General features: G+C 42.9%; 1 protein-coding gene across 9 annotated transcripts in view; it reads left to right on the forward strand.

The window, feature by feature from the left end:
* Positions 1–17,010, forward strand: part of SUSD1 (sushi domain containing 1) — a 131,413-nt gene extending 114,403 nt beyond the window's left edge. For 7 of the 9 annotated variants that reach the window (XM_027615702.2, XM_027615701.2, XM_027615704.2 and 4 more), the window contains 4 exons: positions 2,700–2,739; positions 11,332–11,356; positions 11,846–11,939; positions 12,290–17,010. In XM_027615702.2, coding sequence (XP_027471503.2) covers positions 2,700–2,739; positions 11,332–11,356; positions 11,846–11,939; positions 12,290–12,460 — 330 coding nt within the window. In that variant the 3' untranslated portion in view covers positions 12,461–17,010. The remainder of the gene's footprint in view (positions 1–2,699; positions 2,740–11,331; positions 11,357–11,845; positions 11,940–12,289) is intronic. The other 2 variants (XM_027615705.2, XM_027615706.1) reach the window with 1 other exon arrangement.
* The last annotated feature ends 762 nt before the right edge of the window (positions 17,011–17,772 follow it).

Raw genomic sequence — 17,772 nt, forward strand, 5'->3', positions numbered from 1 at the left:
TTCTGTGTTGATAATGGGCCTCCTAATGGATGTGAGACGGTAACTCATTGTGGTTTTGGCTTCCATTTCTCTAATGATTAGCGATGTTGAGCATCTTTTCATGTGCTTTTGGCAACTTGTATATCCTCTTTGGGGAAATGGTTTTTCAAGTCCTTTGCCCATTTTCAAATTGAGTTATTTATTTCTTTGTTCTTGGGTATTAGGAGTTCTCTATATATTCTGGATATTAATCCCTTATGAGATTTACAATGTGCAGATATTTTGTTCCATTCCATGGGTTGCTTTTTTTACTCTCTCGATAAGTGTCCTTTGATGTACAAAGTTCTTAGTATTTTTTAACGTTCCAACTTTCTTTGTTTTTTAATTCCAGTATAATTAACATACAGTGTTATATTAGTTTCAAGTGTACAATATAGTGATTTAACAATTCTATATATTACTCAGTGCTCTTCACGGTAAGTGTGCTCATGATCCCCTTCATTTATTTCACTTATCCCCCCACCCACCTCCCCTCTGGCAGCCTTCAGTTTGTTCTCTATATTTAAGAGTCTGGGTTTTTTTGTTTGTTTGTTTGTTTGACTCTTTTTAAAATTTGTTTTTTAAATTTCACATATAACTGAAGTCATATGGTATTTGTCTTTCTCTGACTGACTTATTTCACTTAGTGTTATACCCTCCAGGTCCATCCATGTCGTTGCAAATGGCAAGATGTCATTCTTTTTATGGCTGAGTAATATTCTGTTGTGTATATATATACCCCACATCTTCTCTATCCATGGACACATGAGTTGCTTCCCTATCTTGGCTATTGTAAATAATGCTGCAGTAAACATAGGGGTGCATGTATCTTTTCAATTCAGTGTTTTCCTCTTCTTTGGGTAAATACCCAGTAGTGACATTACTGGTTAGTTCTATTTTTAATTTTTTGAGGACCCTCCATACTGTTCTCCACAATGGCCACTCCACTGCAGTTTGTGTCCCACTAACAATGCATGACTGTTCTTTTTTCTTCACATCCTCAAAAGTTCTTAATTTTGATGAAGTCTAGTTTGTCTCTCTCTCTCTCTTTTTTTTTTCCCTGCCCATGCATTTGATGTCATATCCAAGAAATCGTTGCTAAATCCAATTTGCTGAAGCTTTTTCTCTATGTTTTCTTCTGTTCTGGGTCTTAGGTTTGGATCTGATCCATTTTGAGTTAATTATGTGGTGTTAGGTCAGGGTCCCACTTCATCCTTTTGCATGTGGATATCTAGTTTTCCCAGCACCATTTGCTGAAAAAATTTCCTTTTCTCTTGGCTACCCTTGTCGAAAATTATTTGACATATGCAAGAGTTTATCTCTGGACTCTCTATACTACTGTATTGGTCTGTATGTCTCTCTTTATGCCAGCACCACATTGTTGTGATTACTTTAGCTTTGTAGTAAAATTTGACACCAGGAAGTTTGTTTTCCAATTCTCCCAGTTTGTTTTTCCTTCTGTGTATCTGTCCAAGTAAATAGCATCACCATGCTCCCAGTTGCTAAGACAAATCAAGGAATAATTCTTGTCTCCTCCCTCTTTATCTTCTTGTCTAGTGCACCATCAAATTCTGTCAATTCTGTCACCTTCATTCTGTGTAAAATCATCCTTTCCTCTCCTTCTTCATTAATGATGTTTAGCCTTTAACATCTCTTGCCTGAACATCAATTTTCTAACTCATCTTCCTGTCTCTTATTCTGTCTCTTTGCTCCATACAACTGCCAGAATGAGTTTCATAAAGTGTAAATCTGGTCATGACACTCTATTTTAATGAGCTTCCTTCTTCACCTGGCCCCACCAATTTCTCTCCTTTAATACACTCAGTTCCCTAGTACCTGCCCTACTACTTGAGGTCCCTTTCACTGGTTATTCTTGCCTATGATTTTTCTACTAGATGCCCTTGATGCACTTAGCATCAAGGCAAAATTTAGTCACATTCAAGAGCTTATGGCCATTTCAAGCTTTCACCAGCATTTTTCAGTGTAAAATATATTTTTTTAATTTTTAATAAAACCAGACTACCCAAGGTTGTCACTTGAAAGAGAATCTTCTTTTGAAGTTGGAGGGATCTTTCTCTGACCCCTGCTATTTAGTTTCCTCTGGGGAACATTTTGCTGAGTAACCCCAGTGTTCCTAACAGACAAATATGCATGGAATAACTGGAGGAGAAGGAAAGAAGGTATCTCATTCCAATGAGTTTGTGGGTCTTGGCCAGATAAGTATCATCTAGACCAGTGAAGTATTATTATTTACCAAGACTTCCCATAGCCTTGCCTATCACATGCGTCACGTCACTGTCACATCCCTGTCACATGGATGGGACCTCAGAATATTTTTCAACATCATTTGTAGGCAGTCAGTGCCAGTTGCTCAGAGCTGGCAAGGAGATGAAACTCATTGCCATTTATTTCTGCTGTTTACCCATAGTGTGTGCTTTCTGAGATCTTTTGAAAAGCTACAGAACTAATCTGTAGGGTCACTTCTGTCCCTGCTACCCATGCTAGTCCCTCCAATACTTAGTGATCACATGGCTCAATTATAAGATGTTAGAGCTAGATGAGGGTATTTTAATCCAAATTAAGAGAAAAAAAACCCACTAAAGTTTTTGGGCTAAAACATATTGTTTAAACTGATGTTCTGTGCTGCTTCATTAAATGTGTTGCTGCATTTCTCTTCATAGGTGAGAAGATGCTCCTGTGCAGTTTGGGCTCAAGTGAAAGGTAAAACCATTTTCTGCCTAAGCATCCTGTCTTTTTTTCTCCTGTCCGGTCTGCAGCATCAAGTTTATGTTAATGAGATTTCTTTTTTAGTTGTCACAGGTGACCGAAACCCATCTCATACTAGTTTAAGCAAAAAGCCATAGCTGAAAAGGATGGGGGGTGGGGAGCTTATGGACCTAGCCCCAGAGGGGCATCACCAGGATTCCAGGAACTGACAACTTGGGACTTGACACCATGAGTTGGACACTCTGTCTTTGTCTCTGCTTTCTGTTTCTGAGTTGGCTTCATTTTCTTCTACAATAAACCATGTGATGGAGAGGGATGGGCACCAGCTGCCCAGTTTAGCAACTTCAGTGGGAACAGAAGATTTTTCAATTCAGGGAAAGAATCTTTCCTCCTAGATTAAGTGACCGTCCGTGGGATGACTAGTACCCCTCCTACGGTACTATATATAGGCACTACAAACAGCTTACCTTGGATTTTGGGCTTACTCATATGACTGGTTGAGGGCAGATCAGTGTGATTGACAGACACACCAGGACTGCACTGAGAGGCGGACATGATCCCCATCAGGAAAAGAAGCACAGAAAAACATGTTGGCAGACCAATACAAAGAGCCACAACAGTCCACTATTTTCAGCCATTTAACTGTTTAGCATGTGCACACACATGTGTATACTTTTTAAAAAAAGATTTTGTTTATTTATTTTAGAGAGAGGGAGAGAGCAAGAGAGAGAGAGTGCAGGGGTGGAGAGGGGCGGAGGGAGAGGGAGAGAGAGTCCTAAGCAGACTCCATGCTGAGCTGGGAGCCTGATGTGGGGCTCCATCCCATGACCCCAAGATCACAACCCCAGACGAAACCAAGAGTCGGGCGCCCAACTGCACCACCCATGCGCCCCCACATAAACTTTTAGGAAAAACACCCTCCATTATGGAAGAATTATCCTCTGTACAACCAAAAGTGGAACTCGATTGGAAGACAACCCAAAAATGGGTCTGTTACTGCATCCAGCTCCAAGCCCAGGATTCCTGGCGACAGTCCATTGCTCTTGATCCAATGCAGGTGGACTTCTCATGATCCACTAGCAGTCGGTGACTAAATGCCAAATGTAAACATTCCCAAACCACAGTCTGTAACATGAAAGGGGGAACTGGACAAGCACAACAAGCACTTTCTTTTAGAAAGGCAGAAAAGATAAAGTGCGGTGCAGCGGACAGGGGGTCCAGAACAATGACCACATCCTGCTGGCTGGGCAAAGCAAGCATCCCCTGGCTGGCAGCAGAGTGAGTCACTTGGTGACTTAGTTGGGCTGCCTCAGTCTTTTCCTGGGAAAGTACCCTGGCCCTTTCCTCTAAAGCTGTCCGTGCATGAGATGCAGCAGGGAGGAGCTCTACTGAGTGCTCGACAGCCTCAAACTTCCTTACCCTGGGCAGCTGTCCAGGTGGGAGAGCTGCCTCAGGGATTGAGCAATCGCAGCTCTGTGTCTGCCAGACGTGGGATTTCCCTGGCAGTACGTTTCTTTCAACCAACAGGCAGCCAGCCAGCCAGTGGATTTGATTCCCAGGGATTCCGTGAGTTTGTAGCTAATACCAGAAATCTTGTCAAGTTTATGACCCCTGAATCTGGACCTTTTCTTTGTGGTTTATGAGTCCTAGCAACAGCCTGAGGAATTTTGCTATTAGCTTGGAGCATCAGTTTAACCCCTTACATCCTGCCCCTCACCTCAGAGCAGCAAGAGACAATAGGCTGGGGTGGTAAGGAAGTGCCCATATAACCCTGCTTCCAGAAGGATCCCAGCAAAGGGCACTTTACAGTGGGGGATCTGTTACCTTGTCAGTAGAGGGTGCTTAGCAGGAAATGATTGGGAGGGACCTAGAGAATTAGGCTTCCTTCATTTGTCTGCTTATCTTCTAATCTTGTTTCCCATCTTTTTATCTCTGCTCACACCAACTTCCATAAGAGCGGAGGACATGGCTTTTCTACTGGGCAAGGCGCATTACCTGACCATCAGCCATCTTGGATTGTGGTTGCCAGGCGGCAAGGGTCTCCCCCACCCCACCCCTCCACTTTCATGAGATATAATTTACATAACATTGAGATTAATTTGTGCAGTGTGATGATTTGATTTGTACTGCGAAATAATGACCTAAATAAGGTTAGTTAACACCTCCATCACCTCACAAATTACCGTGTATATATTTGTGTATGTGTGAACATTTAAGATCTACTCTCCTAGCAACTTTCAGTCATATAATACAGTATTGATAATTATAGTTACCATGTTGCACATTAGATCCCCAGTACTTAATTTATTTTATAACTGGAAGTTTGTACCCTTTGGCCATTTCCGCACTTCTCTCCACCCCCCAGGCCCTGGCAACTACCATTCTCTCTGTTTCTATATAGAATTCAGCCTTTTTAGATTCCTTGTATAACTATGATCATATAGTATTTGTCTCTCTCTGTCTGACTTATTTTACTTAGCATAATTAGTGAGGGTCTCCCTTCACAGAGATGTATGCTCTTACACTAATGCGTGCAGATAGGCCTAGCTTCCTGTCTTGAAATTTAAGTGAAGACCACAAGAAACAACCACATGTTCCAGCATTTGGAAATTTTTCAGCCAGTGCATTCCCTGAGGCTTTAAGGGTGGGAATGCAGTTCCCACAAAGAAAAGAGGTGCTTTTATCTGAAGAATGGAGATGTGCAAGCCTCCTAGACAGGCTTAGAAATAGCTTCCAGAATCCACTGGTTTCAGCAGCTGTTTGATAAGATTAGCAAACACTCTAACTGGGTAGAAGAAATGGCTGAAGAGCTGGCTACTGTGATGAAGTTAACAGGGAGGATTTTGCTTTGGAAATAGAATCTAAGTGGCTTTTGGTAGTGCCTTCTTTACCCTCCTCAGCCCGAGAACCAGTGTTGAAAGAGAGCTCAAACCTTTGAATTCATACTATTGGAAGGCTCTGGAGATAAGAGAGAAGCCCACTGTTTTTTTAAAACGCTGAAGGCAATTCTGATATAAATATCTACATGTCATGCACTCACCTCTGGCAGTCCCCTTTTGCAAAAATGTCGGAGACTGCCATCTCAGAAAGTAATTTGGAGAGAACTAGGATCCAGATTAGTCCTGAACTTGTTCCAGTTCATCTGTGCCAAGCAACTGCCCCATTCTCACCTTTGCTCAGGGAGGAATTCTGCTATTTACCTTATGCAGATTGCCCCTAAAAGAGCTTTGTGATGACTACCAGGGAGCCAGCAGTTGGCTTGAGGGGAAATGCAGAGGCCTGGGTTTCCTTGCTTGAGCCTTGCTACTCAACAGCCTAATGTCTTTGAAATTGTGTTTAACTTGGCTGGTTCTCAATTGCCTCTTACCAAGATCTCTCAGATCCCTTCCAGCCACAAAGTACTGGCTCTTTGATTTCTTGAGTCACAAAGCAAGGTCATTTGATATGCGTGAGATGATCACAAACTGTATTCACAGAACACTTTTCGGTCATAGGGGTGAAACCCCTGAGTCATTAGTGACCATTCCCCTTTCCCTTTCAGCCCACATTTTACACCTAGGGTGTGCCCATCTCATGTCTGGATTCACGCCCTGAGCATAGGCCTTTATAGCTGTAGCATAGATGACTGGCAGAGCCTCCTTCTTCCTCTCCCACCATGGTGTTCAGGGGCTCCTTCACTCCAGCCTACACGTCTAACTCCTATTTCTAAACTGTAGCTCTAATTTGATTACTTCCCCTGGTGGTTCTTCCAGAGTTCTCTATTAACGTTTTAGACTGGTTTCTAAGGCCTCGGTTTGACACCAGCTTACCCTTCTGGTTGCCTCTCATCTTCTCCATTCAAGGTGATGTGTCTGCTCTTCTCTGGTTATGGTCCTTGCTTACTTTCCTTAGTGTCTTTGTTCATACAATTAACCTATTTATTTCTACCTGGCTTGCCCTATGACCTTCCTGTAATCTCTGTTTATTAGCTTATTACAATCCCACCTGTTTGTCAAGGTTAAAATCAAATGGTATGTCCTCCATGAAGCTTTTTTCATTTCCTCAGTGGGGCAGGATCTCTCTCTCTCTCCCTCCCTCCCTCTCTTTTAGCCATTCTGCCATACCATAGTGCAACTGGTGCACTTGTCTTTTCTTGCTAGATTGCATACCCCTGAGGGAGAGCATTTGAAGAAGGGGGGCAGTGCCTGGTGCACATTGGTACCTAATCAGAATTTAGCGAATTGGGTTGGAGGATTACTGGTCAACCAGCAGTAGAGTCGGATGAAAAATGAAGCACAGTAAGTGCAATACTTAAGTGAACCAGAGAAGATGGAAGCCTAGTGTGTATGTATGTGTTTGTATATGCTGTGCACTTGTATGTATACACACATACACAAACACACACGCATACTTTAACCCTTCATCATTGTGGCTGGCCTCACAAATTCCTGGCCACTGGTATACACCCACCTTCTCTCAGTTACTCATTCAAAGGCTATACTAAGTGTTGCTGAGAAAGGATTTGAAGAATTAAGGTCCCGAGTAGGGAGATTATCCAGATGGACCTGACCTTCACATGAGCCCTTTAAATCTGGATCTAGAGGTCAGAAACAGGAGATTGGAGATTCAAAGGCGAGATGGATCCGACATGAATAAGGGTTTCTCCTGCTGTCTTTGAAGGTGGAGGGAACCACATGGCAGGAATGTGGGTGGCCAGTAGGAGCTGAGTGGCTGATAGCTGGCAGCTAGTAAGAATATGGGGACCTCAGCCCCACATCTGCAAAGAATTTGGAAGCAGATTCTTTCCCAGAGGCTCCAGAGGGAAATGCAGCCCACTTGACACATTGATTTCAGCCTTGGAAGACGCTGAGCAGAGGACCCAGTCACAATGTGCCTGAACTCCTGGCCCACAGAACTGCGAGCTAATGAGTGGGGACTAGCTGCTAAGCTGCACTAGAAAATGAATTCAAAAATGTTGCTGATTCATCAGGTGTTACATATCTCTAAATTAATCTCTTACTTTGATCTCCTTTGTCATTACCCACTCTGCATAGAACTCAAGTGAGGAGACCTTAGGATAGCGGAAGAAGAATTTAACATGCTAACTAGACGTCATGGTGCAAATTATTTGTACCTTTTGGAGAACAGGATTATCGCTTTCAGGAAGTGACCCTGCTCATATAAATTCATGAAAAAATGTCGACAGCCACAGGAAGTTCTCAGGCTGTCCGGAAGCTTGAAAGTAGGCATGGAGTCTTCCTAACTTGCTCTTCAGCACCTGTGGTATTTGCATTAGTGGAAGAGTTAAAAGATAAGCCCAGAGAAGCCCTGTCACGCCTCACGAACACTGTACCTCCTCTGGGAGCCACCCTGAAGAGAAAGGCAGCGTTTAACCTAATGGATTTACTCTCTCCAAAAATGAGTCACTGTGATATAACACATGATTCACTTGAGTTTCCAAAAGAATATTCTACAAGTGATTCAGAAAAAAAATAAGCATGATTTTATAAAGCATGAAACCGTGAAAGGAAGGTAACCAGAAGACAGCAAAGCTCTAAAAAATGTAATTCGAATTGGCCAGTTGTAAATTTTCTCAGTGAGGAATTAACTGGGAAAATCCCTAAAGAAATCTTGTGTGGCTACACTGTAAGGGTTCTGGGTTGGACGGACTCAGATTTTCACAGAGTACATACACAAAGTAGACCAAGAGACCTACACCAGCAAGAATCATGCCTGAAGCCAAAACCCAAGTCATGTTATGCAGAATAATTAAAAAGAAAAAGGTGATTTTCCAATATTTACATCTAGAGTAAGGAATAGTTGGGTAGGCCCATTGCTTGGGGTGAATGATGTCCTGCTGGTGGATGGTCAGGAGAAAGGTCCATCAACTCCAACTTTGCTTCTGTCCTGTTGGTTTGGGGGGGTACATTTTAAAAGCAAGAGAAGAGCTAACTGCTTCATATAAATTAATGCCTTCTGACCTGGATGAAGCACATTCTAGCAGGTTCATACAATTTGCAAGTGAGATGGTGAACAACTGCAGGTGATCTTTAAGAAATCTTGAAGAGCAAACTTAAGTCGACCAGAGATGAGCAAAGAACGTGGAACTTTGTATGAGGAAGACAGAGTTTGCAAAGTGTAGTTGATGATAACTTGCAGTCAAGGGCCAGGCAAGATCTTTTAGGAGGTGGCTCTGTGGTAGAAAGAGCAGATCCCAGCAGTGAGCGTTATGGTTTCTGCATTAATAAATACAGTTAGACAATTTGTACCTGCTTGAGATATTTTAGATAAGGATTAATTTACCCTTTGTTCTGACTCTTCTAGGTTTCCATTTAAGTCTTTAATCTGTCTGGATTTTATTTTGGCATATATAGTATAAGCTCTAATGATCAAAATCACTTTATTCTAAATGGTCAGCCAGTTTTCTCAACACGAATTATGAATAATATGTCATTTCCCCTAATGACTTGAAACAGTAACAAACAACAATAATGAACCATAGCTGACATTTGCCAGTTGCCTACTGTGTCCAGGGCACAGTCCTAACAGGACTTAGCTCATTTATTTCTCACAATAACCCTATAAGGTGGGTACTATTATTATCATTCCCGTGTTACTAGATCATCCCTCAGTGGGGCAATTGAGGCACAGAATGGCTGAATAACTTGTCCAGAGTCCACAGTTAGGATGTTCAGATACAGACTTGGACAACCTGACTTGGAAATTATTTGATATACATGGGTTTGTTTCTACACTATTTTGTTCCAGTATGTTCATCCCGATGCTGATACTGCACTGTTTTAATAGGTAGTCATTCAAGTCACTCCCCCAGTTTTTTTCTCTACTAATTTCTAGTTTAACCACAGCTTCTCCTTCTATTCTGTAGTATGGCTTCTTAAAATGTCAAAGCCTTTTTCTTCTGAATCCTAAAGGTAGCCAAACAATATAAGCCATGTTTTTCTGGAAAGTCTCTTGACAACACTTTCTGAGGTAATGGGTTTTTCAGAGCTTTTTAGCAAGAAGTGTATTCCATGGCTGCTTCTGCTGGTGCCAGCTACCCTGTGACAGAATAGAACCAAACTGCTCTTAACCTGGTTGTGGAGATTGAACGGTACCTTCCTGCAACTCTCTACAACAGTGGAATGGTTTTAAAGTGGTGCTGTCCAATATGGTAGCAACCAGCCACATGAGGCTACTGCGCACTTGAAGTGTGTACTTGAAATTGAGCACTTGAGATGATAATGATTGAGAAACTGAATTTTTAATTTAATTTAGTTTAAACCTAAATTAGTACTAATTTAGGTTTAAACAGCCACATTGAGGCCAGTGGCTACTGTGTTGGATAGCGCGGATTTGGTGATGAGAGAGTTAAGGAGCAAGAACTCTTCTCGGATGAGTCTCATTTGCTGCCAGGGAAACGAGTCATCTATGTTTCGAGGGTCTCACGTCCAGGGGCTACTGTTTTTCCTCTCAAGTCCCTCCTCCTTACTTAGCAGATCTTTGCTTTTGCTGTTTTCAGCTCCTCCTAGGCAGTACTGGATGCCCCATGGGGCAGACTAAGCATATGCCTGGGGCATCAGTAAAAGGAGGGTACCGAAAAGTGAAAAAATTTCATATTCTGACAATGACAACCATGACAAATTATCTGGCAAAATTTGGACTTAGTTGCACTTCCTTACACTTCTTCCATGGCTGGGCAGTGTTTTTCTTTTATAATTCTATATATGTAACATCAACCCCCAAGATCTTTTCAATGTCTGGTGGCACCATTGCATGCAGACCTTTGTTCTTTTAAAGAGGAACTATCCCATCATCATCAGCCTCTGCAGGAAAGGGCAGGGCCTGCACCCCTAACTCCTGAGGGGGAGCGTGACCTGCTCTGCTGTAGACAGGACTGGATTCAGATCTGCACTGGGAAAGCAGGGTGTTGTGGTTAAAAGCAAAGATGTTGAAGCCAGACAGCTCGGGTTTGGATCCTTACTCTGTTGTTTATTAGCTGTGTGATCATGGACAAGTTGCTGAACAACTCCATGCCTCAGTCCCTCATCAGTAAAATGGGAATAATAATAGTACTCAGTGTGTTATTAAGCCAGGCACTATTATTGTAATACCTGGTACTATTATTATAGTACTCACTAGGTAGTTAGGAGAAGTCATTAGAACAGTGTTTGGCATATCGTAAGTGCTAAATAAGTTGTTTGTAATTTAAAATGAGACCTTTGGTGTAGAACATGATGCTCTGATTCAGTCACTTGGCCCAAATGTGCAACTCAAGTGTGGGTGTTTTTCAGTCTATAGCAAAGGATCTCCCTGCAGTCAACATATGTTACACCCCCAAATAGAACATATGTATGTCTTTCAGAGAGCTTTTACATTAATTTTCTTTTAAAAAAAAAAAGATTTTATTTATTTGAGAGAGAAGGCACGCATGTGCGCAAGTTAGGGGAGAGGCAGAGGCAGAGGGAGAAACAGACTCCCCACTGAGCAGGGAGCCCGATGCTGGGCTCGATCCCAGGATCCCAGGATCATGACCTGAGCCAAAGGCAGACACTTAACCGACTGAGCCACCCAGGTGCCCTACATTAATTTTCTTACTTTATCCTCAAGGCAACCTGCTGAGCAGAGCAAGGAGGTACTATCCTTGTTGGTGTGTTGGGAAAATGACAGATGACTCCATCCATCAGAGAGGATTCATTTGCTATATTTGCCCATTGGAGCTACCTATCACTTCTGGAGCAAAAGTCCAGGATGACTTCTTCCTCAATGCAAAGGAAAACCGCCCATAAAAGCTTTCAGTGCAGTTGACTGAGAGAGGACCAATATGAGCAACACAATCCACCGTATTTGTATGCACAGCAAGATGACCTTTTTTATCCCTTGTAACTTGAATGTGGCCTTCGTTTCCATTTCCTTTCAGAAATACCCCGGGACTGTGTTTTCCTTAGGTCCTACACCCTCAGGGCTGACTCAGGGGACACAGAGGCACTCTGGGCATTCTTGGGATGGTTTGTTAAATGGGGCTAAGCTCTGGGTTAGACTGGAGTGAGCACAGGTGCACGTGTGCCTCCCAGGAGGGCCATGATTGCGTGCTGTGGGCTCAATGTGTGGTTTTGTCCCGCAGATTCGTCATTCATGCTGCAGCAGATGGTGGGCGTCGCGCTGGGCTCCATGGCCGTTGTGATTGTTCTCGCATTCCTCTCCTTCTCAGCCGTGTGGTATGTGAGACTGTCATTTTTGAGAAATGAGTGGAATGGTGGAAGGATGGGGTTGGAGTCATGAAGAACAGCTGGGATTGAAGAGGGTCAAAGGGGCTGTGGGTAGAGGTCATCCTGGGCTCAGCACTCAGCAGGTGAGAAGTATGAGTAGCTCTACATCTCAGGACGGGGCGGGGGGTGCCCTTCTGGTGCAGAAAAGGAGCAGGGTCAGTGATGGCTGCCCTGGCTACTCACAGAGTGGTGGATGATCTACCACGCTGCTTCCCGTGAGGGTACGTAAGCTGCGCATACAGATGCACCAAGGGAAAACCAAAGTGTGTCAATGGACTCTTTTTCTCCTCCATGTCTAGATTGCAGATGGGCGCTACGTGTGGGGGATGCAGTGCTGCTGGGGCAGGTGTTATGACAGCTTCTCAGGTGCCTGCCTACACAGAGGCCCCGTGTGGCTTCCATCCAGGTGGTCTGGGTCTGCAACTTTTTCCATCCCCAGCTTGGCCCCATTTCTGGATTCAAGATGGTGAATACCTCTGTGGAACCCCCACCAAGAGGAGGAAACTCAGGAATTGCTGACATCTTTTCTGCCTACTACACAACCAGTTCTGTGTCCGTGTACTTGAGACCCTTGATAGATAGTGTAATATTGACCACAGGCTACAGATCATGTGGGTTGGACCTTTGTCTTCCTCTGAGTGATTCCTGAGAGTCAGCTCTTCTGGAAATTGAATGCAAGAGAGTCTCTGCACCTTCCTTTATAGCATCTCTGGATTAATTTGGAACCATCATTTTACAATGAGCAATGAGATGGACTTAAGTTTGGGCTAGAATTTGCCTTTATGAAGGAGGTCATCGAAAAGGATAGAGATCATTGACAGAGGCAACTTGTCAAACATTTTAGAAGCAACCCCTTTCCTATAATTAATTGACATACTAATAGAAAGTATACTAACCTGGCCACTCCAGTAAGTTCCCTGCAATGTCAGGCAGCGTTGCTTTGATACAGATCCATGGGTCTTACAGGTATTCAAAAGCCATAAGTTTTCATTCAAATAAAAATATTCTGTTAATTTAGACGGTTCTTCTCTTCCACACCAAAGTTTATAGCAGTCTTGGCTAACTTTTTTCATTACTCTCTCTTAAAAATGCCCTTGTCTTCCTTTAGATTTGGTGCTCATGTAGTAACAATGGGCTGAAACATTGTCAAGTCCATGCCCAGCCCATGTGTTTGCAGGGAAGGGGGAAGAATGTGAGTGATGTGATCTTCCCCTTTACCTACAGCCTCAGTGACTATGGCTGTTACTTTATCATGAACCATGACACATTAGATGTAAGCTGTCCTGGGCCCGCTCTCAACTTGCTGAATTTACAGATGGGCGTATTAGATTGGACTTTTAAAGCCTGAATCAGTGTTCTTTAACTTTCCTCCCTAACTGATGGCGTGACTCCAAGGCTCAGTAAGAAACGAGTGGAGCAGAGGCATGTGGCTCTCCTAGGCAACAATGGTATTCTCCCTCTTCTCCCTCTTTCGAGGCCTGGAGAATAAAAAGCTTGGGGGAGGCAAGCAGGGGACAGTTCTAGTATATGACCTTCGGGCGCAGTGTATATGAACGTGGCCCTGGAATTGTGCAGGGTTGTAGTCCTGCAGAAGAGGGACAGTGTTCCTGACGGGGTGGGTGGGCGGCTCTGTTCTCTCTCCACTAGCTCACTGGGCATTCGTTGAGGGTCAGATCTGAGTGGTCTGGGCTGGTGGGCAGAGGAGGAAACGAGAGGAACAATAGAAACAGGTGGAAACTGTCTGTGAAGCTGCCCTGCCCTGGGAGACCTGGCTCCGAGTATATCCCCTCAACTGGGGAGAGTCAGAGAGAGGGAAGTGATATCCTGACACTTGGGTGTTCAGGGACAGCTGTTAGCCCCAGGCCCCATCAGCATTCGGCAGTATTCGGAATAATTGTCCTTTGTCCTCTGAGGCACCATCTCGGACTATAACCTAGGATCAGCATTTAGAAACTTTCATGCTCTCATCTTAGGTGACTTACAGAGTCGAGCTCTCAAAAGACTAATACACATAGCTTTCTACTTTTAATTTTTATATGCAACTATTCAAGCTCATAGTATTTTCACAGTCTTTGAATGAAATTTGGAATCATTACACATTATCGTGGTTAGTGTAGGGTAGGGTCTCTGATGAGTAAGGATTTTCCTGGAAGCCTCCTCTATCCAAAAGAGAATCTGAACTCCCATTATTATTATCATTATTATTTTACTGGTTCTGTAAACACCATATGTTTCTGCAGCCCCCTTAACTTCCAGCTTTAGAATTAGCTGCCAAAGAAGTTCCTGTGGTCCACAGGGGAGCTTAGCAAAATTGTCATTGAAAGGAAGAAATCCCACTTGCTTAGTATCAGAAGCTTCTAGTTAAAATAACTCACTAAATATTGAGTAAAATATTACGTAAAATGTACTTGTGGGTATAGTGTGGAAGTACAGAACAGTTTATGAAAGAATACTAAAATAACAAAAACACGGACTTTTTCACTGCCTATGAATGTTCTAAATGACAGCCCAGAGTTGCTCAGTAGTATTACTTAACAAGAGCAGGTGCTGAGCATTGGCAAGAGGATGTGCCATCTTTCTGCAGTTCTAATTGTTTTCTCATAAACTTGAGGACATCCAGAAGTTCTCTAAATTCTCGTGGTAGCTTTGCCACAAGACTGTTCTTTTTTTCCCAAGCCAATTCATGGTTAAGGTGGGGAGGGCATCTCAGGAGAGCGATAGTGGGTCTTCCTGGGAGAACGCAGGGTCTGTTTGTCGAAGGACCGGTAGGGCAGCGCTCGGAGTTGGGTTTGCATGCCACTACATAAAGCTAGGTCCAAGCTGGGGGTGGAGGAAGGATCTTTCCCTTATTAACTGTCTTGGGGACAGTGTGTCAAGTTGAGCTCTGAGACCCGGCTGTGTGCTCCCTTCTAGATGAAGAGTCAAAACTGGGGGTTGCCCAGCTAGGGGGCTGATTATTCCCTGGCTGATTTGTGTGTGTGCATTTCTGTAGTTTTGATTTATCTCATTGGAGGTTTTGTTTACACACATTCTTCCATCCCCTCCTCACGACAGTTGTGGATGGTGGGAAGGTCAGCGGTTACCCCATTTTCCCCACTTTAGACTGGAGAAATGGGTTCAGACAGGTATGTGACCTGAATTTTGGGGTCAAATCTTCTGACTGCAAGTCTAGTCTTCATTCCTGGAATTGGACAGGCCTTGAGCTAACCTTTGAACAGCCCTTTTGGTTTTGGGGAGAATCAGGTCTTTGCATTGCCTACACACACACACACACACACACACACACACACACACACATTTGAACCATTGTCCTTAACTACTGTAACACAGGCCTTTTTATATCTATGTTTTCACTATATGGTATCTCCCCGCCCCTCCATCACTTCTAGAAGAGAACACAAACTACCAAACAGATGGAAGTTAATTAGGGGAAATACGTAATAGCCCATCTCTGACTCAAGACCTGAAATTGTAGCTGGGCACTTAACCAAGACCAGAGCAGAAGTGATTATCTTGCAATTCCACATTAGCTTGGAATCAAGTTAATATTTAAATTGATTTTAAAGGAAGTAAAAAAGAATTCTCAGTGCTCCCTTCTTATTGCTAACCTCACATTCAGATTTTCTAAGCCTTCTATTTTTCCATTCTATTCATCTGAGGGAAAACCAGTATCAGTAGTAGTAGTCAATCAAATAGTGTGTTAGGGGGCCTTCTGCCTGCCACAACCATTGTCACTGAACTGAAGTGCACGATATGGGAGAGGAAAGAGGGTGTGGCTTTTTCTGCGCCCAAGTTTGTGGGCGGGTGATACATTGAAGCAAATCAGTTAAAAAAAGCAGTGTGCTCATTGTTTGAGAAAGGGAATGAATGAATCATTTTGGTGCATATCCATACTTTTTGGGCACAACTCAGGGTTACCAGAGTGGGGTTCAACTACACATGTTTTGTACTATTGTTTCTTTCCTTCCTGGGCACATTTATTTATTTATTTTTTATGTCAATAGTGACTATGTTAAAAGTTTGTGCTGTAGCTTCTTTAACCAATACTCTTCTGTGCATGGTGCATTTAGAATGTTTCCAGACGTTTGCTATCCTTATACAATTCATATGTATGTAATTATCAAATTCCTGGGAATGAAATTGAAAATGATATACATTTTGTGTTTACTACATATTGTCAGAGGAATCTCAACAGAAAGTTTATACCAGTTGACATTTTCACCAGCAGAAAGCCTCAAACACCACTGGGCACTGTTGACCTGTTTCATTTTGATTAATCTGATGGGTGAAAAATGATGACTCAGTGTTTTACTTGCATATCTCTATATTTGCATGTGGACTGGTCATTTGCAATTCTGTCTTGGTGAATTATTTTTTTTCTCAAGTACTTGGCTTGTCTTTTATTGATATGAAAAGCTCTTTGTATCATAGTAATTTTTTTCCTAGCTGTCATATTTTGTAAACAAATTTTCTAATTTATCATCTCCCTTTTGACCTTGTTTGTGTCAAACATTGCCACACAAAAACTTTACATTTGGATAGTCAAATTTATCAGTCTTTTCCTAATCTATTTTGCCTTTGGTGCCATGCTTGGAGGGACCTTCCAGTCTCAAGGTAATAAATCTAAATCAACAGTTTAAAAAAAAACAACACGTAAGTCTATAACCCATCTGAAATTTATTTTAGTATAAGGAGTGAGATTCGGGGGGTGGATCTTTTTTATTAAGTTGCTAAATGGTTTAGCCAGTTGTCCTATTAATATTCGTTGACTCTTTCCCCCAGTGATTTGAATTATATACTGAATCATATACCAAAGTCTATTTCTGAACGTTCCCCTTTGTTCTACTGATGTATTTCTGTGCCAATATCACCTGCTGTAATTTTAAAATAGGGTTTTTCATACCAAGTAAAAGTAAGTTACCACTCTTTCTGTTAATTCTCAGATTATCCTCAGCTTTTATTATGTATTTGTTCAGGGATACATATTTATTGTACATAAACTAAAGAATTATTTGGTCAGTTCCCCCCCTGAAATCTTAACATTTTTTTGGGGTGGGGGGAGATGTGTTAAATAATGAGTGCTCCCACCCCACAGCATGGTATGTGTCTCCATTTAATTTTTGTGTGTGTGCCCCTCTCTAGAGTATTCTAGTTTTTCAACTTACAAGGTAGTTTGTGCTTATTTTTATGTATGTCTAGGTATTTTATGTTTTGTTATCCTGGACTCTCGAGTCGCTACCTCAGCTCCTGCCCCTGGAAGTGCCCTCTGCTCCATCACTGCAGCTTTCTTGCCCCGAAGTCCTAATTACTTTCCAAGGTATCTGCTGGACTTGTGGACACTCGCAGATCCTTGCCATGCCAAATGCAGGGCTGCCTGCTCTCACGGCTAGCTCCAGCCACAGACTAGTTTTCTTACTCATTTGACCTTTTGTCCTACCATTAGTGAAAGTGTAGCTCACGCCCAGGGTGGTTCTTACTTTTTTTTTGTCCTGCTGTCTGGCCTGACAGCCTCAGCTTCTTGACCCTTGAGTTTGTTAACCTTGGAATCAGGGTTACCAGGCCAGTGTGTCTTCCAAAGCTTTAGGGTACACAAGTCAGATTCTCTGAGTGTGGGGCTCCCTTGAAGTTTCTCTTTCCAGGCTTGCCCTGAGGAAGGTCCCCTTCCCCCCCCCCCCCCCCCCCCCCCCCCGCCGCCGCCACCGCCGCCGCCGCCGCCACTGTGGTGGGGGAATAGAAAATTCTCAGCACACCAATAGCTTTCTCCAAAGAACTCCTTTCTTTT

This window comes from Zalophus californianus, chromosome 13 (genome assembly GCF_009762305.2).
Source record: "Zalophus californianus isolate mZalCal1 chromosome 13, mZalCal1.pri.v2, whole genome shotgun sequence".
Lineage (NCBI taxonomy): Eukaryota > Metazoa > Chordata > Mammalia > Carnivora > Otariidae > Zalophus > Zalophus californianus.